At 42.8% G+C, this 26,284-nt stretch overlaps 2 protein-coding genes across 2 annotated transcripts; both read left to right on the top strand.

Annotated features, from left to right (window-relative positions):
* Positions 1–846: 846 nt before the first annotated feature.
* LOC140245680 (tripartite motif-containing protein 2-like) lies at positions 847–3,636 on the top strand. Its single transcript, XM_072325222.1, has 2 exons — positions 847–1,690; positions 3,545–3,636. Exons 1-2 carry the CDS (start codon positions 847–849, stop codon positions 3,634–3,636), a joined length of 936 nt encoding a protein of 311 aa, XP_072181323.1.
* A 1,474-nt stretch (positions 3,637–5,110) lies between these two features.
* Positions 5,111–26,184, top strand: LOC140245657 (E3 ubiquitin-protein ligase TRIM31-like). The gene is made up of 2 exons (XM_072325203.1): positions 5,111–5,975; positions 25,733–26,184. The coding sequence occupies exons 1-2, from the start codon at positions 5,111–5,113 to the stop codon at positions 26,182–26,184; spliced, it is 1,317 nt and encodes a 438-aa protein (XP_072181304.1).
* The last annotated feature ends 100 nt before the right edge of the window (positions 26,185–26,284 follow it).

A 26,284-nucleotide genomic window follows, 5' to 3' on the forward strand; every position in this document is an offset into this window, starting at 1 on the left:
AGAAAAGAGGTTACTTCTAAACCTCCATCATTTGTTTATGTAGAACCTCTATAGGGACTTGTCACTAAGGTTGTATTTAGATTCAATATCATTTTAATTTTTGTTTATAATCTTGAAGACGTATAAGAGAGTTAGTTCTCCTTTGATATTCTAATATGTTCTCATAATAATACAAAATCCCTTTGTTTTCCTGGATACATGCACTAATATGTATTGTTTGTCTTTGCAAGATTGTGATTTCAGCGCTTGAGAATGCTAGTGTTCCTGCAATATTCTGAAGGAAAAAAAAAAACACACAACAACAACATGCGTGTGCATGCCCATTCAGTAGCTTAGCTGTTGGAGTGTGTGAGCACCCTCCACTAAATCTAGACCAAAAAAAAAAAAAAAAAATGACGACAATCAGATACATAAATGTACACAAACTATTCCCTATTCCTAAAAAAAAAGTATGCGGATAGTTTTTCTTCTCTCTCTCTCTCTCTCTCTCTCTCTCTCTTTCTCTCCTAAACGTAACCTTTGGTCGGCTAGCTGTGCTTTATCCCAGTCCCTTAAAACACGGCTATAAACTATTTCAGAAACACCAAAAAAAAAAAAAAATGCAGGTTCACTCACGACTTGTAAACTGCTGTCGCTTCAGTTCCTTCACAATATGAAGATTTTGGGCGCATTGAGTGGTGTGTTGTTTTTTTCGGAAAGTCACAATAAGACAGACCAAGCACTCTACTATAGTAGTTAGTCCCACGCCTGGCAAAGATTTGTAGCGGCTGTCTGCTTCTTGCCCAGGTTGAGACCGTATTATTACGACAAGTATTTCGCGATATGGCTAAGGGTACAGACGGAACAATGGCGCAGCAGCTCGAGTGCCCTATCTGCATGGACATCTTTGAAGACGCTCGGTGTCTGTCGTGTTCGCACACATTTTGCGCAGGTTGTATCGACAGCTTAGCCGACGGTGGAAGCACGGTAAGGTGCCCCGAATGCCGCCAGGAAACGATGATAGACGTGACCGGTGGAGCGGCGGCGTTGAATCCGAACAGCATCGTTAACAGGATGGCAAAAACACTGAAAAATAAGAATTCCAGTGTAAATGACTCTGTGTGCGACAAGCATCAACCTAACCTGAAAAAGTATTTCTGTCTAAATTGCGAGGAGCTCATATGCAGCGAATGCACCATGGAAAATCATCAAGCACACTCCAACCAAGTTATTCTCGCAAAAACAGTTGTCTTCCAGATAATCGAAACAATGCGGCAAATGTTCGAAAACTGTGAGACAGCACTTAAATTCAGACAAAAAATAATGAAGACATTAGATAGGGAGTGTCAAAAAGGTATCGCTATCTTCGATCTATCAACACAAAACTCTCTTGAAAAAATCAACGATCTTTTTGCATCGCTGAAGTTTCGTAAAAGTAATTTAAACGACCAAATGCAGAAAGTAGTCAATGCTCAGAGAGAACAGGTTGCACATTACAAGGACATGACTCAACTTGGAAAGGAGTTGCTTAGCAACGGGACGGATGAGGACATCATCGTCACTTTTCACCAGTGGTTCAACACGATTGCGATGATTGAATCTTCCACAGACTCCCAAATCGCGCTCAGCGATCTTTGCGAGGTCAAAGGAATATCTAACATCGCACAAAAATGTTTGACCCACCTTCAGCAACTTAAATCAATATTGGAAGGTAAGCGCCAGAATTGAATAATGATCCAGTGAACTAATCCTTAAATATCCTTAATAACGCGGTAAGCACTTTTGAAATATACGATGCTATAAGTAAGAATGAACACCTCCTTGTTAAATTGACTATTCACATGCAAGTTACTATTTTGAATATATTTCCATACTTTGTAAGTGTTTTTGGTCATTAATGTACCTGGAAAAAATCATAAAGAAATAAACTAATGCAACAAAACAAACAAGGATAAATATAATCAATGTCATATAATGACGTCTCAGTGGTAAAAACAATAAAAACCACAAGTGCTAAAGATAATATGTCTGGTAGGTTTTAAAGTGATAGGTAAAAAAATAAAGCGGTGGATACAGCAAAATGATGGGTATATCATATTTACTTTTAATTTCTTGTCAATCATTTTTTTCTTCTTTTTCTTTGACCACTTCCATCTTTACTTCCAATATCTCATTTATCCTCTCTTGGGTAAATTTTGTCTTGCCGTATTTAATTGAGACATGGAAAGATTCAGTTATACTTTAAAAGTTCCCATTGTAATGCCCATAAAGCGGAAGGATCTTTTTCAAAAGGATGTTGATTTTTTTGCAAATAAATGACAAAATGTTTTCGTACTTTTTGTAATTTTATTGATGGCTTTTATCCTTTTCAGGCATTTAGGACCCATAGTTGTTATAACACAATTAATGAGGGAGAGATTACAGCTGTGCCACTGAAAGAACTATACTCCCAATAATTTGCAACTTGAAAAATGAAAACCAACACATGGAAAATTCAAATCCACCCTCACATCTTTCACGCACACACACACACATTATATATATATATATATATATATATATATATATATATACTCTTTCGCTGTATTTTGAATTCACAACCAGTACTATCCTTTGTTATCATGCCATAATCTTTGCATGTCCGTGAACATGAAAAGGATGACGTTCTTGGATCATTCGGACCTGTCGGCTCCTCTTTCTAATTCTCCTCGACTCGACTCTCTTCGTCATTCTCATCCTTCCATTCTCTCTGAACTTGCTCTTAATAATATCCCTTGTCGCCGTTTATCTGTAAATTATAAATTCAATTCAATGCAATTTTACTCTCTTTTTTTTCAAACAAAACTTATCTTACAATAAGTCAGGAATTGTATTACAGGCTTACATTCGACTGTGTGAGAAATAAATGATAGTTAACAAATATCACAATGTATGCATACCAGCAAAGTACAAAGTTTTGTTTCGAGGGGAAAAAAAGAACTGAGAGGTCCTCTAAAAATCATGCTTGTACACTTTAGATTACTCAAAGAATTGTATGAAAATATCTCATTACAAATACTTAACACAAAAATAACTAAAACAAGACTAAAAAAAACAAGGGAAACACAACAACATAACACGCAATAATTTGAAAGGAATGAGGGCAAGACAGAATAAAAGGAAAGAGAGAGAATTTATACCTATCGACATGCTGAACAAAAGAAACGGAAGATGGAATTGAGGAGGTGCTTTGGACAGTTGATGGCTTGACGCAGCTGAGCAAGGATTGTGCAGATAACATTGCGTATTTCATTTCTTTAATGACTAAATGATGTGTTCTATTAAATGATAATGACGATAGTGATGAACCTTGAAGTTGTTCTTACTTAGCTACTGAAAATGAATATCCCAGAGGGAATTTAACAGAAAACATTTAAATCATAATTTCAAACATATCCATCCTCAACATTTCGTACTGTCTATTTCTGTCTCCTCCTCCCTTCTCAAGAACTGTTTTCCTCTCATTTCTTCGTCCCTCGTCCTCCTCTACATCTCCCTCTAGTTGTCCTTCCTTGTTACCCCGCAGCTTCCTACCCCATCCCCGACAAGAACCGCACGTACCCAGTACTCCTGATTTTCCTACACCATGTACACAGAGAGTGTATTAGTGAGCTTTAGATTTTCGCGACGGGGACGTACAGAGAGAGAGAGAGAGAGAGAGAGAAAAGAAATGTTCTGAGCATGCGCTAAACGCGTTTTTCACGACGCGTTCTGGGATATTTTTACGTCCGCTCAATTCACGACGTAGAGAGCTACTTGATGCATAACGATCCTATGGGGGCGCCATTTTATTTTTTGTAAGTTGCGTCCCAGCGTAATCTAAAGCTACTTTTCAACACGACGCAGGGGAGAGGAGAACGTCCAGCTCAAGCGTTGTCTCAAACGTCCGCGCGGCAAATCTAAAGCTTTCTATTAAGAGAAACGAGAAGACGCAACCTTTAGGGTCACCCATAATCCACATTACCATCTCTTTAGAGAGGAACCATTACATAGGGGTTGTGCAGGGGCTATACAACTTTTGTATACAATGATCACCAGAAATGAGCGACATTCTGTCTTAATTTTTGATAATGTCACTTTACTATAAGTATGTTAACCTAATCTGTGCTGTAACCCCAAAGGGGAAAAGAAGTCTGCAAACGATAAAAGAGAGAGAGAGAGAGAGAGAGAGAGAGAGAAGGACGAAAGAGACGCAGTACCAGCATGTGTTGACTTTCGTTATCCCGGATTTAAATAATGCTCGATATAGGTATTTACTAACGTATGATTGAATGAAACTTTATTCATACTGGCTTTCATTTTCACAAAAAAAAAAAAAAAATAAGTATTGAAACCATGAAGTTAGAATAGCTACTATATTCTTAGTGTGTATTGTCCGTTGTATCTGAATGATCCATCTTACAAACAGTCCTGTACTCCGGATGGTGTTTTCTACGCAATATAAACATACATAATATCTAACGTCTATATTCTGTTTGAATCATTCATCATTATAAACATATTCCTGTACTCCGAATGGGGTGTAAATGCAAACCATACATAGATATAACAACTTCTATCCAAAACACACCAGCACAGCAATGTTTTTTTTTTTTTCCTTTTGTTACGTGAACACATACTAACGAACATGATTCTACAAACATAAGTGCAAAATTCAAGTATTTATGCAAACATTTATTAACATACAAAGCTCGTTGACACAAGGCCCAATAGCTTTGAGTGTTTTAATAAATTTAAGGAAGCGGAAGGGAATAATTTAAATGTAACGTGGTGGTCCTCATGGTTCTAGAGAAACAGAACAGTATCTATACTCAGAAATCTTAAGTAGGCAACCTTTGATCGACCATCTGTGCTTTGTGCAATTTGTCCTTAGCAGAAAGCCATTAATGATATCAGTGAGTATATGGAAAATCACTTCAAAATCTATTCGGCCGTGAGTCGCTGGGAGAAACGCCGTGTTGCATATAGACTGTATAGAAACAGAGTATCTACCTATTCTTCGATCACAAGTACGATTCGTCAGTAGGTATAGGCTAATGAGTTTTCCTAATTTTTTCTCTGAACCGGTAGTCCAAAGCTACAATATCACAATATGGCGACGAAGGAAGGAGCAATGGAGCATCATCTCGAGTGTCCCATCTGTATGGATATCTTCGATGACCCTCGATGTCTGTCGTGTTCGCATACATTTTGTGCGAGTTGCATCGACGACTTGGCCGACGGTGGAAGCACGGTAAGGTGCCCCGAATGCCGCCAGGAAACGATGATAGACGTGACCCGTGGAGCGGCGGCGTTGATTCCAAACAGCATAGTTAACAGGATGGCAGAAACACTTAAAAATAAGAACTCCAAAGTAGATGACTCTGTGTGCGACAAGCATCAGCCCATCCTAAAAAAGTATTTCTGTATGAATTGCGAGGAATTCATTTGCAGCGAATGCACCATGGAAAATCATCACGAACACTCTTCACAAGTACGTCTAGCAAAGACAGTTGCCCTCGAGATAGCCGAAACAATGCGCCAATTTTTTGAAAAAAGTGAGACATCACTCGGAATCAAAGAAAGGATAATGAATGCATGTGATGAGGAATGTAAAAGAGGCATCGCGATCTTCGAACCATCAGCGCTTATTGCTCTTGAAAGACTAAACGATCTCTTTGCTTCGCTAAAGTCTCGCAAAAGTACCTTGAATGAGCAACTGCAGGATATTATAACATTTGAGAGGGAACAGGTGGCACAATGTAACGATATGACTCAACGTGGAAAGGAAATACTAGACACCGGTACGGATGAAGAAATCATCACAACTTTTGAGCAATGGTTCAACGCGGTGTCAAAGATGAACTTTTCCACCAACTTCAAACTCCCGGCCATTGTTCAAGAAGGGGTCAAAGGAATATCGGACAAGGCACAAGAGTGTCTGGACCACTTTCGACAACTTGAAATAATCTTGTCGGGTAAGCACCTATGAGAAGCCAATATTGATCCAGTAAAGACCAAGTCTCAGGCATCGTAACTTGAAGAGAACATTATGTTATGTTGAGCAGCAATGGGCACTGCGTAGTACAACTGAGCATTCCTGTATTGTTTATTACATGTTTGAATTCTTTAAATGTCATTTATTTCATTTCGTTGCTGTAACGGGAGGAAATAATGTATCAAGTTAGCAGACACTAAGGAAAACATGCCAAAAAGAAGCGTTCCAATTCAGGCCACTTTTGTTCTGTATAGATTGCCTTTGCTGAGGGTGCAAGGTCTGCCAAACTTTGCCTCATACCCATTAATATTGATGGAGAGTGTAATGTATTGCCCATAATTATGCCCTGTAACCACATAGCAGAAATGGAAGCACATGAAATAGGGGCGTAAACCCTGGGAATACTGGAGGGGGCTGACCACTGCCAGACAGCACCTGTCCCCCATATTTCATTCTGACCAGGGACCACTCCTGGCACTCATGAGGACGAAGCCATGTGCTTCTGGTAGAAAAATATTCAGTCTGTTTCTGTACTCCATACGATAAACATGAAGGTTGGTTCCACTCCACATTATAGTAGTTTTTGTTGAGTACTTCGGTATTTTCTACACTGGCGAACGAGGATTATGCGGACATACGCGTGACTATGGCTTTGATCGGGAAAGTGGATGAATTTTGTCCCGACCAGGAGGGGTGGGACCAATAAACTGAGAGACTTGAGCACTATTTTGGTGCTAATGGTATTACAGACTCCGGTAAGCAGCGGGCCATCCTTCTTACCGTCATCGGCGCAAAGGCCTACAGCCTTTTAAGGAATCTCGTGTCTCCCGCGAAACTAGGAGATAAATCATTTCACAAACTCTGTGCCCTTATGAAAAGTCACTATAACCCCGTCCCGAGTGAAATTGTTCAACGCTGTAAGTTCAACAGCCGTTTTCGGAGCGAGGGGGAGTCTGTGGTTGACTTCGTGGCATCCCTCCGTTCGTTAGCCGAGCACTGCAATTATGGCCAGCAGCTCGACATGATGCTAAGGGATCGCCTCGTTTGCGGCATAAATGATGACAATATTCAGCGTCGCCTCCTCTCCGAACAGAAGTTGGATCTCAAGGGAGCGATCGACATCGCTCAGGGGATCGAAACGGCCAACGCCAATGTCAAAGACCTGAAGCGTGCGCAGGCGTCTTCGGCAGCTGGGCAGGGGGAAGTACACAAATTCCAATCGACATCGAGTTCGCCGAAGTCCAGTACTGGGCGTGCCCCGTCGCAACAGCCCCGCGGAAGGCATGTTACCGATGTGGTGCTACTCACTCTCCTGACACCTGCAGGTTCAGAAACAACATATGCGGGAAGACAGGCCACATCGTACGAGTGTGCCGTAGTCGCCGAAACGACAATGTGCGCATGGTGGATGAGGAAGACGCACCAACCAGCGAGGACTGTGTGGACCGTCCTGAGAAGGAGGGTACTTCGCAAACATATCCGCTTTTTAATGTAAAGACTGGGTTTAACCCTCCAATGACAGTGACAGTACTGATCGATGACGTCGAGACGGAAATTAAGGTTGACACAGGGGCGTCGCTGTCCCTGGTTCCCGCCAGCAAATTTGAGAAATGTTGGCCCGGAAAAGCCCTCAGGCCGTCGTCAACAAAACTTCGCACATACACGGGAGAACTTCTCGACATCAAAGGGGAGATCCACGTCGCAGTCGAATATGGACAGAAAACATACAATCTGACGCTGATAGAAGTAAATGCTGTCGGACCGTGTCTTCTCGGCAGGGATTGGCTGAGACAAATTAAGTTGGACTGGCCCCAGATCCACGCTGTTCGTGCTACCGACGTCAACGACCTCCTCCATAGGCATGAGAACGTCTTTAGAGAGGAGCTGGGCTGCCTGCAGGGGACCGTGGCGAAGCTACATGTGGAGGCTGATGCACAGCCTCGATTCTACAAAGCGAGAGTGGTGCCGTACGCGATGAGATCACTGGTGGAACAGGAGCTTCAAAAACTCGAGAACGATGGCATCATCGAGGCAGTACAATTTTCAGAATTGGCATTGCCCATTGTACCGGTACTAAAAGCAGATAAGAAGTCTGTGCGTATATGTGGTGATTTCAAACAAACAGTGAATCGTGCGGCAAAGTTGGATAGATATCCAATACCAAAAATTGAAGATTTGTTCGCTTCATTGAGTGGGGGACAGAAATTTTCGAAATTGGATCTGTCCCAGGCCTACAATCAAATCGTGCTTGACGAGGAATCGCGAAAATATGTGTTAATAAATACACACAAAGGCCTGTATCGTTTCAACCGGCTACCGTTTCGAGTAGCATCAGCACCGGGAATCTTCCTGCGAGTGATGGAAAATCTTCTTCGTGACATTCCACGCGTCACCGTGCACCTCGATAACGTGTTGGTGACAGGCAAGGATGACCACGAACACCTGGCCACCCTCGATATGGTACTCAACCGGCTGGAGCAGGCTGGGCTGCGCCTGAAAAAGGCAAAGTGTCAATTTATGCAGCGTTCTGTCGAGTACCTCGGACACGTGATCGATGAGCAGGGATTGCACCCAACCGCTAGCAGAGTGCGAGCTATCCAAGAAGCTCGTGCTCCGGGAAATGTGACTGAGCTGCGTTCCTTCCTCGGTCTCTTGACATACTATGGGAAGTTTCTGTCCAAGCTATCGACGACGCTCGCACCCCTTCATGCCTTATTGAGAAAAGGCAGTGCGTGGAAATAGGGAGCTGATGAACAAGCAGCTTTCACGAAAGCGAAAGAACTGTTTCTCAGCTCTCAAGTGTTGACCCACTTCGACCCGACCAAGGAATTAGTTGTATCCTGCGATGCGTCCCAGTATGGGATAGGTGCCGTGCTCGCGCACCGCATGGACGACGGTGCGGAGAAGCCGATCGCATTTGCCTCCCGCACATTAGCCCCTGCTAAACGGAAGTACGCACAGATTGTGAAGGAGGGCTTGGCGTGCGTGTTTGGGGTGACGTGTTTCCACTCTTTTCTTTGCGGTCGAAAGTTCACCCTTGTAACCGACCACAAGCCGCTCCTCGGTCTGTTCAATGAAAATCGACCCATTCCCGCTCAGGCATCAGCACGAATCCAACGGTGGGCCCTCACACTCGCGAGTTACGAGTACACTTTGCGTTTTAGTGGGGGGCGCAAGGGATTTTTGGTTCAAATTTTTCCAAAAGCACCAAAATTTGGCACACATGTAGCCCAAACCATACTATTTCGATTTTTGAAGGGCGCCAAGAAGGGCGCCTTCTGGGGCGGCCATATTGGCAAAGTCCAATATGGCCGCCATATAGGTTTAAAGGTCGCTTGCATTTGAAAACATAAAAGGGTTACAATCATTTAAAAAGTCAGGTTAAGACGTTTTCTGGGTCAAGGAATTCGAATCTGAAGTTGTTTTTATGGTCTGAAGTCAATTTTTCCTTATAAGGTCACCTTAAGGTCATTTAGGGGTCAAGCCATTGTATTCATAACAGTTTATTGAAAAAAATGGCTTGCCCATGGACAATATTCCAGGAATGCCAGCCTTAGTAATAGAATTGCAGTTGTCGACGGCTGAAAACAAGGCGTATTTCTTGTGAAGGGCGCCCTTCGGGGCGGCATATTTGCAAAATCCAATATGGCTGCCACCTACGTTTAAAGGCCAGTATAACAATTAAAAACCTTTAAAGTGTTACAATAATTTGAAAAGTCAGCTTTAGAGGTTTTATGGGTCAAGGAATTCGATTCTGAAGTTGTTTTTATGGTCTGATGTCAACTTTTCCTTATAAGGTCTCCCTAAAGGTTCTTATAAGGTCTCCCTATGGAATATCATAGTTCATATCACAATCATTCCATTAATTATTTTTACATTACAGGCGGTAAGAGGAAATATCCTCACCGACTGGTCATATTTGCGGAATTCAGTATATTTGCATCTGCTTTAATGACAGCCAAAAGAGCTAGATAGAATTGTGGGTAATGCCCTTTTAAAGAGTTTTCAGGATATGATTATTGGATTATTATTTTCATCTTCATCTGCAAGGAATGTAATTAAAAACATACATATATTATGAGAAATAGAATCCTATTGCTACCGAATATATTAATAGTTTAGCAATAGGGGGAGGGGCTACTCTCTATATTACCAGCGTCCTTGACGTTGCCACTAAAAAGAGAAGTGTTTTTATTTCTCTGTTGCAGTTCAGGGATCCTCAATCACAATATATATATTCATGATTCAGATTTAAATTCAATGGAATAATAATTATGAAGATCACTCCTAATCCGGATGAAAAAAGAAAAAAATCTGTCGTGTTTAAGAGAGTTTTTAGTACATCAGGTTGGCATCAATTTGCTATTTTCGAACTTGTGTATCAAAGTTCGATTCTAAAGTCCTTTTTATTGTGCCTCCACAGCTAAATATGCCGTTCAGAGAACATGACGGTCCTGGTGACGCCATGTAGGGAAAAAGCATATTATTTCACAGGTGCCACCAGTGACACCATTAACAGGGTACAGATTAGACATGCTATAGTACAACTTTCATGACACCTTCTAGGGTCTATTAAGATTCTATCCAAAGTGCTTGGACGCAAATTGGTATGATATCACAAGACTTTATAAGTTGGTATCTCGTTGGTCTGAAGACTATAGGTTGCAACTCTACTCTCCGCAACATCTCTACGACGCACGTCTCCTGGAGATGAGACCAATCTCCAGGATTCCCAGGAGAATCGAACATTTTCGATTTTTGAAGGGACTATTTCCGTCTTCCAGCTTGTCTCCGAGACGTTTCTGCGAAGTGTCCATCACTGTGTCCATGTCGTGGGGACTAAATTTGTCTGCAACATCTTCGAGATGTCCCCGCATCTTGTGGAGACCGTAATAACATAATGGCAACGAAAGGGAGAAGTCGCTGAGAAAAGACGTCTCTGATAAGTCCCTGCGACTGCAAAAGCCGTGCCAACATCCCCGTGACTTCCAAGCAAATAAGTTGTCCCTTTGTTTGAAGACGTCTTGGACGTCGCCCTGGAAATTGCATTAGTTGTGACAGCGAAAATAATTTCTTCGAGACGCTGGCATTGCGACAGTGTCTCCTCCCGTCAGATAGGCCCTCAATCCCCTCTCTCCCCCCCCCCCCTTTAAATTTGCAGCAATATCAAACTACTGACCATGGCTCGTCTGACACCTGCTCTACATTGTGCATTTTCACCTTCATTCATCCATCCATTCATTCATTCATTCATTCATTCATTCATTCATTTCATTATTTTTTTTTTCATATCCATGTTTTCCACCTCCCAATGCATGCCTTGAAACAGCTGCGGTGCAGAAGAATGAAATTTGGTACTGAAGCACTGCGGAGGGTGGCTGATAGTACTAGTAATTGCCATGTACCTGTGCCATCTTTCCTCCAACTCCACTCCCTGAAGTCAGGGATCACATCATGACCCATGCTGTCATGATTCTAGTAGAAACTCACTTGCAGCAGCACTCATCTTCGAAATGTTGATACAGCGCCGCTTGAGCAGATAGGGTAGTTTCTGATGATCTGCTCCCACGTTATGACGAGATGATGCCTACCCTCGTTGACGCTGGCTGCCCCATAAACCTTGTTGCTCATCAGTCCTTGCTGGACATGAGCACGATTATTAAAGTAGTTAATGTGTCTGTGAGCTCTGGTTTGCTGACCCATACTACTTAGGCATTTTGCATGCCACATCAAAGCAAGTCTGAAGTAATGTCGCACCCTGTCAGTGCCTGATGTTGGGCTCTGGAAGAGAGGTATGCTGTACAGGAAAGAGCTGAAAAGGCCTTTATCTTTTCAACACCACGACCCACCCGTAACTCCCTCAGATCAAAGGGATTAAAAAAAAGCACACTATACCAAAAATGTGATGTTATGCTCATCCGTGCGATTGTATACTGTTTTCAGAAAATGCTTTCAGAAAACATTATGCCATCCTTTGTAAGGATCTTTGCGGAGATCGCATCTAAGTTGTTGGAAAGCTGAAGGATTGTGAGATCACAGTTCCTGTTGGATATTTCCGTCTCGAATCAGGTGCTCAGGACGAGGTGTCCGTCCCATTTATTCTTGGATATCTGTGCGCTGATAAATGAGGGCAGTTCTTTATTTTTCAATCTTAATTTTCAGGAAGCCGCTACGCTCTTCCAATCATAATTTGAGATTTGAGTGGTGCCATCACCATCTCTTGTCAGAGGACTGCACAGTGTTGCTGCGCAAAAATGTTAAGATTATTTTCTTCAGGATCAGTATCCCATACAACATCAATAGGTGTTCAGTTTCCCTAGTCATTTGCGCTTTCAGTAAAGAAACGGTTTCGTTTGATAAAAAGAGAATAAAAAAAGATAAGAAAAAAACCTTCAGCTGAATTGTCTTCACCTACTCTGATAAGATACTACCATTAAAGGACTTTAATGATCAAATTTAGTTTACTGCCCCTAGAAAACTGGTCTGACCTGGATTGAGGAACTTGATTCCCTGGAAGCTTCGGCCATTGCTTCCTTCACTGAAGAAGCAGACGCTGTCTTGCCAAGGGAGAGCAGGCATACACCAATTTCAGCAGGAGGAGAACCATATCGCTTGTCAGCTGGAAAGTTATATAATTGACCATGAAAGGTGACGAGGTGGCTCAGTCGGTAGCATATGGCTTGCCGTCTAGGGACTTGTGTTCCGGCGCGGGTTCGAATCCCACTTATCTCAAGTCTAGCCACTGAGCAATGGTGTGTGCTGTCATACCGTCCCCTCTAGTAGAGGCACAACACTTTGCACCTCATCACTTGGATATAAAAAGTGGAAGTCCCTTGTGTGAAAGAATCACAAACCCAGACGCATGAAAAGATCCCGAATCGGCATTCCGTTATCGGAAAACTCAAGGTGCATAAACCGGTAAAGTGGTCCACCCCAAGTACACATACAACTGGCCAGCTTTACAAACAGACCATCTAGTTGCATACGGGCTATCAAACTATCTCGTCAGAAGGAAAAATGAAGACAAAATAAGATTAGGTGTGTTTACTACCCTCTTTGCCATTGCACCATGATTCAGCAACTTGGAATAGGATCGATGGTGGCCGCATTTAAACATAATTATGTAGTATATATATATACTTAGTATACTGTATATATATATATATATATATATTGTGACGAAGCATATTAAAGGAATATAGGGCCTATCATAATGAATATGACTAATAACATATTCATTGCACATTATTGTGCTTGGACATAGAGCTGCAGATCGGTCCAGGCAGACCATCCAAAGTAGAAGAGAAGCCAAACTGCTGATGAGTGTCTTTCTCGAAAATGAGAAATGCTGAAATTGCTGAGAAGCTTCATTTTGGGAGACAATGTATATAATAACAAATTGTTTCTGGGAGACAATGTACATAATAACAAAGTGTTCCTGGTAGACAATGTACAGAATAAGAAAGTGTCTCAAAATGCTGATATGACCCTTCTTTGCACGTTACATAAGGTATCCTGAATTCGATGAGAGGGATCACACTTGTTTAAATGGTCAGCTGTAGGCACCTGGAATCGAGTCAAGGGAATACCAGTTGTAAAGAAAAGGTATAACTGGTGGAAGTCTGACACTGGTCAAAACAAGATGAGGAGTGACAGTTTTATCTGCCCCATGAGTACTAGCTTTAAGTTGACAAGGGGGTAATGTGCTGACATTAGTCCCTAGGTGCTGACACTAGTCTTTATTGTGCTGACACTAGTCTTTATTTTGCTGACAGTGCCTTGTGGAGTGTCCACTTCATAATTATTCATCAGATGACCAATGGTCATCTATATGATTGGTTAATTGTGTCGGCAAGGGGAGGGACATCTATGTGCCATATTTGATGTTACATCTTAATTTGGTTTCCAAGAGGGGCGGACTCAGTAAAATAATCATATGCATGAAGCTTGAGAGCCTGAAACAAAACCAGGGTGCAAGACCCCAAAATAGTTAGTTACAACTCGACATCTTCAAGTAGCTCATTGAGTGAAGAATCATTTCACTCCAACTGTACACATCATTTTCGGCTGAATAAAAGTCCAGCGGACACCAAGGTTCACATACGACTTGTGTGGAATGGGACTTTGATTTTCAACGACTGCCGGTGTGTGTGCAGGTGAATGATGCGTGAAAGGTACGCCAACATCCATGAGTGTTGAAAACCTCGTTACACTTGGTGGCAGCGGTGGGATGAACTCCCATGAAATTGCAAGCAAGCAACCATCAGTTGAGACTGTTTCTGTGTGATCCAGAAATATCACCTGAGTAGCCGAGTAGCAACCATGCTGGTTGTGATGTCGCTGTTATAGAACAGTTTCTTGAGACTCAGAAGTTTGGCGAGTCCCAACATTGAGAGAACAATTTGAAAAGCTAAGCTGAGCTGCATGAAGTCAGTCGTCTGCAACGCAGTTGTGATGTCTTCAACGCTTCCGACATTGGGCTGACCAGGTTGCAGACAGACGCCGGTCCAGGGACGGGCTGAGACGAGGACGTGGACGGTGCCGTCAGGACGGAGTCTGGGACCCAGGAGGGACGAGACTACACGGAGCAGCAGACAGCTGAGCAGGGTGACCACAACACATCGCCAGGGACGATTGACAGGGAGAGCAAAAGTCTTATCGTAGGGGGTAAGTGAGCTTCTCTCGGTCAATTTCACGGCAAGGCAGAGGGGGTAAACAGTACTACAAATAATCACTGTTATATCCTAAGTGTTGTGACAGGTTGTTGTTAAGACTGTATTAACATGGAGGGGGAAAGCAACTTAAGTCAGTTAAGAATGCAAGAGTTGAGGCAAAAGTGTGAAGAGTTGGGGCTGCCACATGAAGGACTGAATAGAAATCAGTTGGTTCAGAGCATAGAAGAGGCAAATAAAGGGCAAGTTTCATCTCAGCCAGAGGCGAATGTTGTTAGCACAGATGGGGATGAGGCCCAAAATGCTGCTGCACGCAAAGAGTCTTTAGAAGAAACGCGCATGCGCTTTGAATTAGAAAAGTTGAGAATGCAAGTGCGGCTAGCAGAGCTAGAAAAAGAAAAGCGTGAAAACCTGCCTGGCGCAGCACCTGGAAATGCAAGCGTGGTGGAGGGAGGTATTAGGCGGCAACTTCCCTTTTACAAAGAAGGGGAGGATGTAGATGTATTCCTGCGTACTTTTGAAAAGATGGCCCATTTGAATAACTGGCCTAGGGATATATGGGCACTACAACTGGCCCCACTGTTGTCAGGAAAGGCCAGAGGAGCATATGCCAGACTGTCATTAGAGAGTAGTAGGGACTACGACGCGGTGAAAGCAGCCATACTGCGTAGATATGACCTGACCCCAGATGCGTACCGGGTCAAGTTTAGAGAGTTGAGAGTTGACAAAGAAGAGACGTACACCGAATTCTCTGTGAAGCTCTCCGACCTGTTAGGGCGTTGGCTAGAGGGGGCGGGAGCAGACACAGATGTTGACAAATTGAAGGAGCAAATCCTTATGGAGCAAATGTTGAAGCAAGTCCCCTATGACTTAAGAGTATGGCTCCGGGATCATGAGCCGCCAACACTTCAGGCCATGGCGAGGCTCGCAGACCAATATGTGCAGAGTAGAAAAGGAATGGGAAAGCCCCAGGGATACACAGGAGGCAGACAGGACCTCAGATCATTCCCTAAATCTGGAGGAAAGCCCAGTTTTGGGAGCGGGAAAGGGGAAAACATACCCCAGAAACCGGTACACGACCAAGAACAGAAAGGCAGTCGGGGGAAGATACAGTGCTATAAGTGTGGCAAGCTAGGGCACATAGCAGTAAACTGTCAGAACGCTCAAAAATCTACCCCAAAGGAGGAAAGGGATGCAAAACAAGGCCCTGCATACTTCTGTAGATCTAGACCCCACAAATTCTTAGAGGCATACACTAGCCAGGCTATGCTAGGAGGAAGAAAGGTGAGCCTATTGCGTGATTCAGGCTGCACCCATTCCCTTGCTAGAGTAGACGTAGTAGACCCTGACCTCATTATCCCAGGAGAGACAATCCATGTTAGGGGTTTATTCATTAAGAAAGAGCTACCAGTGGCCAGAGTACATCTGACGAGTGATGCCTATGGTATTCAGAAGTGGATTCGTGTGGGAGTAGTCGATGATATTGAAGTAGACATGATACTGGGCAATGAACTTGTCCATGAAGAAGACCCCGAGTTGAAAATGCCCGTAGTGAGTGGAAAGGAAGAGGGCTTGGTAGTAACACGGAGCCAGGCTCGCGTGGAAAAAGAAAAGGTAGAAAACGAGAGAACAGAGAGGGAGAACTCCCAAGTTCGTGTGAGAGACTTATTCAGCATGAATGAGGGAAATGATGAAGTAGTTGATGCTGACAAAGCTCCCATGGATGGGGAATCTCACGAGGGGGAAGAAAGTAGCCACAAAGCAGGAGAACAGATGGGGAAGAAAGAATCCATAGACTCAAGAAGTAGAGGACACAGCCAATTAGACATGGGGGTAACAGAATTAATTCAAGCCCAGCAAGAGGACATAGGCCTAAAGTCAATTTGGGAGAAAGTAGAGGAGGAGGATGGAAACACGAAATGCTACTTTTATGTGGACAAGGGGGTGCTCATGCGTAAATGGTCTGGTGCAAATCAAGCCCAAGGGGAGGGATACAGACAAATAGTAGTCCCTAAGCAGTACAGAGGAAAGCTGCTACATATTGCACATGACAATCTAACGGCAGGTCATTTGGGGGTTGGTAAAACACAACAGAGGCTGATGCAAAATTTCTATTGGCCAGGGATATTCCGGGATGTAGCAGAATTTTGCAAAACATGTGGTCCATGCCAAAAGTGTGCAAGTCAGTACCGGGGAGGGAAGGCAAAACTAGTGTCAGTCCCAGTGATCGGCAGGCCATTCAGGAAGGTTGCTATGGATATTGTGGGCCCCTTACCAAGAAGCAAAAAGGGCAATAAATACATCCTTGTCCTCTGTGATTACGCAACACGTTATCCCGAGGCAGTACCCCTCCCCTCAGTAGAGGCTGAAAAGGTGGCAGACGAACTGATAAAGATCTTCAGCCGAGTAGGGATTCCAGACGAGCTCTTAACAGATCAGGGGTCAAACTTTATGTCCCTCCTAATGAAACAGCTGTGTAGTAGTCTGGGTATCAAGCAGCTAAGGACCAGCCCTTATCACCCCCAAGCCAACGGACTGGTAGAGAGATTTAATGGGACTTTGAAGGGGATGCTGAAACCGTACACTACAGAAGGGGATGTGACCTGGGATGAACTCATCCCCTATGTGTTGTTTGCATACCGAGAGGTTCCCCAAGAATCAACGGGATTCTCCCCATTTGAACTTTTGTATGGGCACAGAGTAAGGGGACCCCTAGATATCATTCGGGAGACCTGGACAGGTGAAATTCCCTCACAAGAGAGCATAGTGACGTATGTGCTAAGGAGCAGAGAAAATCTGGCCGCAATCACGAAAGCAGCCCAGACAAACCTAGCCATGGCCCAGAAGAAACAACAAGTGTGGTATGATAGGAAAGCCAGAGCAAAAGACCTGAATGTAGGCCAAAAAGTGCTGGTGCTACTCCCATGCAGCACTAATAAGCTAATGGCTAAATGGCAGGGCCCCTATCCAGTGGTACAAAAGCTGAGTGACGTTAACTATGTGATTGAGATGGGGGACAAAAGAAAGAAACACCGCGTGTTTCATACAAACATGCTACGTGAGTGGCGAGAGCGGGAGAGCACATTTTACATAGATGTTGAAAGTGCAGAGTGTGAGGAATTAGATGAGGACATCGAGTCAATGACCTGTGAAGCGTCCCCATCTGAGATCAAGATACCAGACTACCTCTCAGATGCACAGACGAAACAAGTGACTGACATAGTGGGGGAGTATAGCGACATCCTTAGTGACAAACCTGGACGGACGGATGTAGTGAGACATGACTTAATCACTACAAATGACCGCCCAATCAGACAGAGGGCATACCGACTCCCACATGCATTAAAAGATACAGTAAAGAAAGAACTAGATGAGATGTTGGATGCGGGAATCATCTCCCCTTCCGATTCCCCATATGCTAGCCCCCTTGTGATTGTTAGAAAGAAAGATGACACCCTTCGACTTTGCGTCGATTATCGCAAACTTAACCAAGTGACTGAATTTGATGCATACCCAATGCCCAATATAGAAGCCATCATAGACGAGCTAGGAAAGGCCAAGTTTATGACCACGATCGACCTGACAAAAGGGTACTGGCAAGTTCCCCTAACCGACGATGCAAAGAGAAAGTCTGCATTTATTACACCCTTTGGCCTCTTTCAATTCAATGTGATGCCTTTTGGGATGCAGGGCGCGCCAGCCACCTTTCAGCGGCTTGTAGATCAGGTGCTGCGTGGATTAAGCAAGTTTGCGACTGCGTACATAGATGACATTATCATCTACAGTGAATCTTGGGAGCAGCATCTGGTCCATGTTCGGGAAGTGCTAGAAAGGTTGAGAGCAGCAGGCCTAACAGCAAAACCCAGTAAGTGTAAAGTCGCCAGAAGGGAGGTACTCTATCTGGGGTTTGTTTTGGGAGGGGGTTGTGTGAAACCCGAACCAGCTAAAGTGGAGGCAGTAATGAATTACCCGCAGCCTGCAACAAAGACGGATGTCAGAGCCTTCTTGGGCCTAACAGGCTACTACAGGAAGTTCATTCCAAACTATAGCAAAGTGGCAGCCCCACTCTCGGACCTCACTCGTAAAAGTGAACCGAGACTAGTTAGGTGGAACAACGAATGTGGCCAGGCATTTGAGTCCCTGAAGAAGTCCCTTGCTTGCTCACCTGTGCTCAAAAATCCTGACTTCTCCAAAGAATTCATCGTACAGGTAGATGCCTCAGAAAGGGGAATTGGAGCAGTTTTGAGTCAAAGGGATGATGAAGGTGATGATCACCCAGTGGCATACATAAGCAGAAAGTTACTGCCAAGAGAGCAAAAATATGCCACTATCGAGAAAGAGTGTATGGCAATCGTGTGGAGCATCCAAAAATTCCAGCCATACTTGTTTGGACGACAGTTCCTCGTACAGACCGATCACAATCCTTTGAAATGGCTCCACACGATGAAAAATCAAAACCCAAGACTGATGAGATGGAGTCTGGCACTACAGACACACTCAATGAAACTTGAGCACAGGAGCGGTAGCAAAAATGGGAATGCAGACGGTTTGTCTAGAATGTAATATATCTGAAATGGCATGACATGACTAAGATGGCGGATGAGGTAGTACTTGTATGTCATATTTTCAGTTAAGATATAACTGTAAGTGTTCATGTATGCTAATTGTATGTTGACAAAAAAAAAAAAAAAAGGGCAAAGTTAGGTATTCGTGTAACTGGCTAATTTCAACTCCTAAAGCAACCGATCATGGGAAATATATACATGTTATAAAGCCAGACTAGGCCCGGTAAGCATGCAATACCTACCGTTTGAATGAAATAATTATGTGTGTCAACTCTGCCTTGCCAATAGTGAAAGAGAGCTCACAATTGTACCCTAGACATAACATGTTGAACATTGCTATCCAAAGGAAACCGTGCATCAAGAGACTGAGTAACTAGAAGTCAAGAGATTCGAATAATCAGCGATGAACCCGAACACACATGCATATTGAACTAGCATGGACACTTTGAAAACTGGAAGTGTGTCGTCATTAAATGTGACAAAATATGCACTGACTCAAGAAATATGATCGATTATGCTTCTGGTGTTATGTACAAATGCATGAGTAATAATGTTTATGTGATTTCGTGATTTATGATGTAATAATGATTGTTTCATTTCATACAGAACAGTGACTCGCAAGTATCCATCCAACTATTCTAATTTGGGTATGAAAAGGGTCTTAATGAAGTGAAAACTTTCAACTGCATTCCATTCCCTTTTCATTGTCTTGGGTAGGGGGATGTCTGTGACGAAGCATATTAAAGGAATATAGGGCCTATCATAATGAATATGACTAATAACATATTCATTGCACATTATTGTGCTTGGACATAGAGCTGCAGATCGGTCCAGGCAGACCATCCAAAGTAGAAGAGAAGCCAAACTGCTGATGAGTGTCTTTCTCGAAAATGAGAAATGCTGAAATTGATGAGAAGCTTCATTTTGGGAGACAATGTATATAATAACAAATTGTTTCTGGGAGACAATGTACATAATAACAAAGTGTTCCTGGTAGACAATGTACAGAATAAGAAAGTGTCTCAAAATGCTGATATGACCCTTCTTTGCACGTTACATAAGGTATCCTGAATTCGATGAGAGGGATCACACTTGTTTAAATGGTCAGCTGTAGGCACCTGGAATCGAGTCAAGGGAATACCAGTTGTAAAGAAAAGGTATAACTGGTGGAAGTCTGACACTGGTCAAAACAAGATGAGGAGTGACAGTTTTATCTGCCCCATGAGTACTAGCTTTAAGTTGACAAGGGGGTAATGTGCTGACATTAGTCCCTAGGTGCTGACACTAGTCTTTATTGTGCTGACACTAGTCTTTATTTTGCTGACAGTGCCTTGTGGAGTGTCCACTTCATAATTATTCATCAGATGACCAATGGTCATCTATATGATTGGTTAATTGTGTCGGCAAGGGGAGGGACATCTATGTGCCATATTTGATGTTACATCTTAATTTGGTTTCCAAGAGGGGCGGACTCAGTAAAATAATCATATGCATGAAGCTTGAGAGCCTGAAACAAAACCAGGGTGCAAGACCCCAAAATAGTTAGTTACAACTCGACATCTTCAAGTAGCTCATTGAGTGAAGAATCATTTCACTCCAACTGTACACATCATTTTCGGCTGAATAAAAGTCCAGCGGACACCAAGGTTCACATACGACTTGTGTGGAATGGGACTTTGATTTTCAACGACTGCCGGTGTGTGTGCAGGTGAATGATGCGTGAAAGGTACGCCAACATCCATGAGTGTTGAAAACCTCGTTACACTATATATATGTATATTGAAACAAAGAAAGGGAAAACTGACCAGAAACAAATGATAAATAGCGAAACTTTGAGCAAAGAAAATGAGAAAAGAAAACGAAACCGATGGAAACCCATTTTCTGTGCTCAAAGTTTTCACTATATATATATATATATATATATATATATATATAACATATATATATTATATATATAATTTTTCATTTATTTGTCATAATAATTATTGATATGTAGGGGGATGGAACCGCTCTTCGCCCTAATTGACCAATGAAGAAGTATGGAAGAATTGACAAATGGGACAAAATAGGTGTACCAGTAGATTCCAGTTGAATGCTCACAGACGCCATTTCCAAAAATGCCCGAAATGCCTGATTTGACCCTTATTTGACCTTGAGAGTGACTTTGAGAGGTTATTAGTGACCTTGAATTGCAGAAGTGACATTTAGAATCACATTCTCTAATCCCGTAAACCCTTCCACATAGGATTCATTACTTTGATCAACCTTTTCAATTTGTAACTGCAGTTGACCTTTAACCCGGATGGCGGCCATATTGGATTTCACCAATATGGCGGCCCCAAGGGTTTTTAGTCTTGGCGCCCATCAAAAATCGAAAGAGTATGGTACAAGGGAGCTATGAGCCAAATTTGGTGCTTTTGGAAGAATTTGAACCAAACAGCCCATTTTGAGCCCTTAGGCCCCCAACTATTTCAAACCGACGGCAGCCTACGCCAATGCCGATGCACTCAGCCGGTTGCCACTGCCATCGGCTGCATCGTCGATTCCGATGCCGGCTGAAACAGTACTCCTAATGAAAACGCTCGAGGCCTCCCCAATCACAGCGGCAGATATTCGCATGTGGACGCGTCGCGACCCAGTATTGTCGCGTGTGTATCGCTATGTGGAAGGTGGATGGCACGACGTCCACCAAGATATCGACGAAGATTTGAAACCATTTCGGCAGCGGAGAGATGAGCTCTCCCTTCAGGATGGATGTCTGATGTGGGGAAATCGCATCGTCATCCCCAAACAAGGGCAGCAACGCGTGCTGTCCGCACTTCATGATAGTCACCCGGGGATCGCACGAATGAAAAGCTTCGCACGAGCATTTGCATGGTGGCCGAAAATGGATAGCGACATCAAAGGCGTTTCGAAAACATGTACGAGGTGCCAAGAAAATCAAGCGATGCCAGCAAAAGAGCCGCTTCACCCATGGTCATGGCCCTCGCGTCCGAGGTCACGTTTGCACATCGACCATGCAGGTCCGTTTATGGGGAAATTCTTCCTCATCGTGGTCGACGCCCACTCGAAGTGGATGGAGGTAGTTCCAGTCGCCTCAATGAATGCGACGACTACAGTTGATGAATTGCGCAACATGTTCGCAACGCACGGCCTGCCAGATAAAATTGTGTCGGACAACGGTCCGGCATTTGTGAGCGAGGCATTTGGAGAGTTTTTGAGGAAGAATGGAATTTCACACACGACATCGTTCCCGTACCATCCCGCATCAAATGGCCTCGCCGATTGCGCCGTCCGGAGTTTCAAAGACGCGATGGGGCGCATGACAGAGGGATCCATCGAGACTCGAATCACGCGATTTCTCCTCAAATATCGTACCACGCCCCACTCCTCAACGGGCGTGTCACCATCACAGCTGCTAATGGGACGCCGGTTGACAACGGCCCTCGATCGCATGATACCCGATGTCGCTTTGCGCGTTCACGACCGGCAGTTGAAACAGAAAGCCGGGCATGATCACGGCACAAAGCAGCGTAACTTCGTGGTGGGACAAGAAGTGTGTGCCAAAAACTTCTCGTCAGCTACGCCAAAATGGCTGAGAGGAAAGATAGTGGGCTGTAGAGGCCCCGTGTCCTTCGACATCGAGCTGGAAGACCACCGAGTTGTCCGTCGGCACACAGGTCACCTACAGCAGAGAACGACGAAGCATAGCGATGACCGCTTGACCAGCGACGACGCCGGGGGAATTGACATCGGCCATGCTTCCCCCACAGTACCGACAACCCCACCATTGCCATCCCCCCTCTGGGGGTTGGACGCGAAGTAGCAAATGAACCACGAGAGGAGGAAAGCCCTTCTCTGAGAAAAACATATCGTATTCGTGACCGGCGACCCCCTAATCGATATGGGTTTCCGCTATGTCATTAAATAATAATAGTGATAATAAACAAGACTAATGAATGGATTGGTATATTGACACACACACACACACACACACAAGTGACTCATGGACTTATTTGTCAAGAACATTGTTCATGAAGAATTCATTAATAATGTACAAATAATGTTAATGTTAAAGCTGGTTTCTGTCTTATTTACATGTACACAAATCCAAATGAGGTGTAATTTGGTAATGTGGTGTAGCCTATACACCAGGGTGGTTCAGAAGTGGATAATGTGAAGTCAGAATTATACAATTCCAGAACACTGAACACTAACAGTATTAAACAAAACAAAAAACAAAAAAAAAACAAAAAACAAACAATACTTTTGGAGTTTTACAGTTATAATATCGGTTGTTGGGTAATGTCTGACTCCACTCACTCATTCTAAATTCCATTTGATCATTCGTTATATTATTCTGATGTCACACTTTTCGTTGTATATGCATGTATTATATTGTTCAAACAATTGTTTAGCAAACTGTAGATAAGTATGTACGCCTTGTACGGTGTGTAGTAGTTACATGTAATACCAGTTACATTATGGATGTTGCTATGTGTGTATACTGTTCAGGCCCCTACGTTATTCAGGCTATTAAGTGTAGGTAGACTGTATGTCTATAATTCGGTGACACTGCCTGAGAGTTAAGGGGGGAAGGAATGTAATGTATTGCCCGTATGCCCTGTAACCACATAGCAGAAATGGAAGCACATGAAATAGGGGCATAAACCCTGGGAATACTGGAGGGGGCTGACCACTGCCAGACAGCACCTGTCCCCCATATTTCATTCTGACCAGGGACCACTCCTGGCACTCATGAGGACGAAGCCATATGTGCTTCTGGTAGAAAAATATTCAGTCTGTTTCTGTACTCCATACGATAAACATGAAGGTTGGTTCCACTCCACATTATAGTAGTTTTTGTTGAGTACTTCGGTATTTTCTACAGAGAGATTTGGAATGACTGTTTGAAAATGATAACACAATATCATTATCCTTACATATTTTCATCCATCCCTTGATGTTTTTGTTTGTGTTTGTGTGTGTGTGTGTGTGTGTGTGTGTGTGTGTGTGTGTTTGTGGTCATTAAGGCACGACCATTTTCAAGCAAAGGGCTCTTTAACTCTGAAAACAATTGTTCATCAAGTTTTGCCAAGACAGGTCCTTTGGAATCACGTAACCAAATTTAGAAATCAATTAGTGTTAAATGTAAGCGGTAAAATTATGAGAAGTAATCAGCATTACAAAAATATCAGTGACGAAGACTGTACCATCGATAAACATGAGTTATTTTACGGAAGAGATAAAGCTGTCACGTGTAGATACAATGTTTGGTTAGTATGATCAATTTACTTTAACTCTCTTTCAACCTTTTATAATGATAATCTTAGTTGTGATACTTTTCCTGTGGCATTTGTAGTCTTGACATACAATGTATTAGTATGACACATTCTCTTTCGATTTAAAGTGTATGTATTTGACACAGGGAATTAACCTTTTTTATTTGCAATACTCTCAGTATCAAATGAACCCAAAATGACAGAAAATGCTTTGAGTTAAAAAAATAACAACAACAACAACAGAAAACTTAATCTTAATTCTGCACCCTCATATTTGTGTTTTAGGAAATTTGCTTGCTTTTCAAAATTTTGTATATAAAGTGCAAGCCTCCGGTGTTCTGTAAACGATTATCTGCCTTTGTTATCATTAATTATTTTGAAAGTCATACCTCTATAATCTTACCGTTGTGTCACCACTGAAGTGATGTCTTTTTCTATATTAAATGTTCAATGATGTTCATGTATTCTTAAACCATTTCCCCACAGTGTGTTTTTTCTCTGTCCAAGTGTTAGTGAAGTGTATAAACATGAAACATGAAAGCATAATTTCCATTGAATCTGCACGAATAGGGGTGTTATAGTAATATTCGTAATCTGATGAGAAAGTAATGCTACCTCATAAGATCGCACATTTAATGCTGCAAGGCCCTTTTCATCTTTTGAATTCTCTTTCTTTCTAGCTATTAGGTGATTCAAGTTTCTTGAGTCATAAGACAAATCATTTCATATTGATATATAACTTTATGTTAACTTCAGACGGACAATATTCTACCCCAGTGTAAGTTTATATATATATATTATATATATATATATATATATATATATATATATATATATATATACATATATATATATACATACATCCACAAATACTCTTAAATTTACATACAAACCCACAACATCTTTATGATCTCTCTCTCTATATATAATACATACATAAATGTTATATATACATATTATGTAGATGGATAATACTATATAGCTAGATAAATAACATTATATCGTCGGTTGAGAATGATAAGGGCGTTAAGTTGCCACAAAACCCATAGTGTTCAAGACCACTTAACGCCCTTCTCATTCTCAACAGACGATATACATATATATATATATATATATATATATATATATATCATTCTAATACATACTATATCTTCTCAACTCTACTCTTTATTTCACAGAGATGACTAAATGAAAATCATTTCTCTTTATGTCTTTCAGAATTGGCCAGCCAACCCAACTTCGATACCATGGCACCATCCCTTCATATCGGTGACCATGGAAACGAAGATGTTCTTGGATCACATAGCGACGCGGACCAGTCAGATGCCTCATCTCGCCCCAAAGCTGCCTCCCTCTCTTCTCCTTCAGCAACAGATTCTAGTTCTCCGTTTCGTCGTCGTTCTTCATTTTTCTCGTCACTATTTCGAAGGCGTCGTCCCACTTCTTCAGGAGATCCTCCCTCCTTAACATCTCCTTCTTTCTCCTCCACCACCTCTTCTTCTTTTTCTCCTCCTCCGCCTCCGATTGCCTCTTCATCATCTCCACCTCCCCCTCCTCCATCTCCTCCTCCTCCTACAGCTGCTGCAGCTGCGCAAACCTCTCGTTCCATGTCCTGTCCTTGTCCAGATGCCAGTTCAACCAAGCGTAATCCCCAGTCTCGTGCACAATAAGCAAACAGGAAGAGAGGGCGTGACCTTAGAGTGACCCCATATCATCATGTCAGAAAGAGTTGAATCATCGCATGTGTCTCGAAGAAGCAGGAGTCTTGGT

The sequence above is a fragment of the Diadema setosum genome (genome assembly GCF_964275005.1).
Source record: "Diadema setosum chromosome 20 unlocalized genomic scaffold, eeDiaSeto1 Scaffold_20_unloc_1, whole genome shotgun sequence".
Lineage (NCBI taxonomy): Eukaryota > Metazoa > Echinodermata > Echinoidea > Diadematoida > Diadematidae > Diadema > Diadema setosum.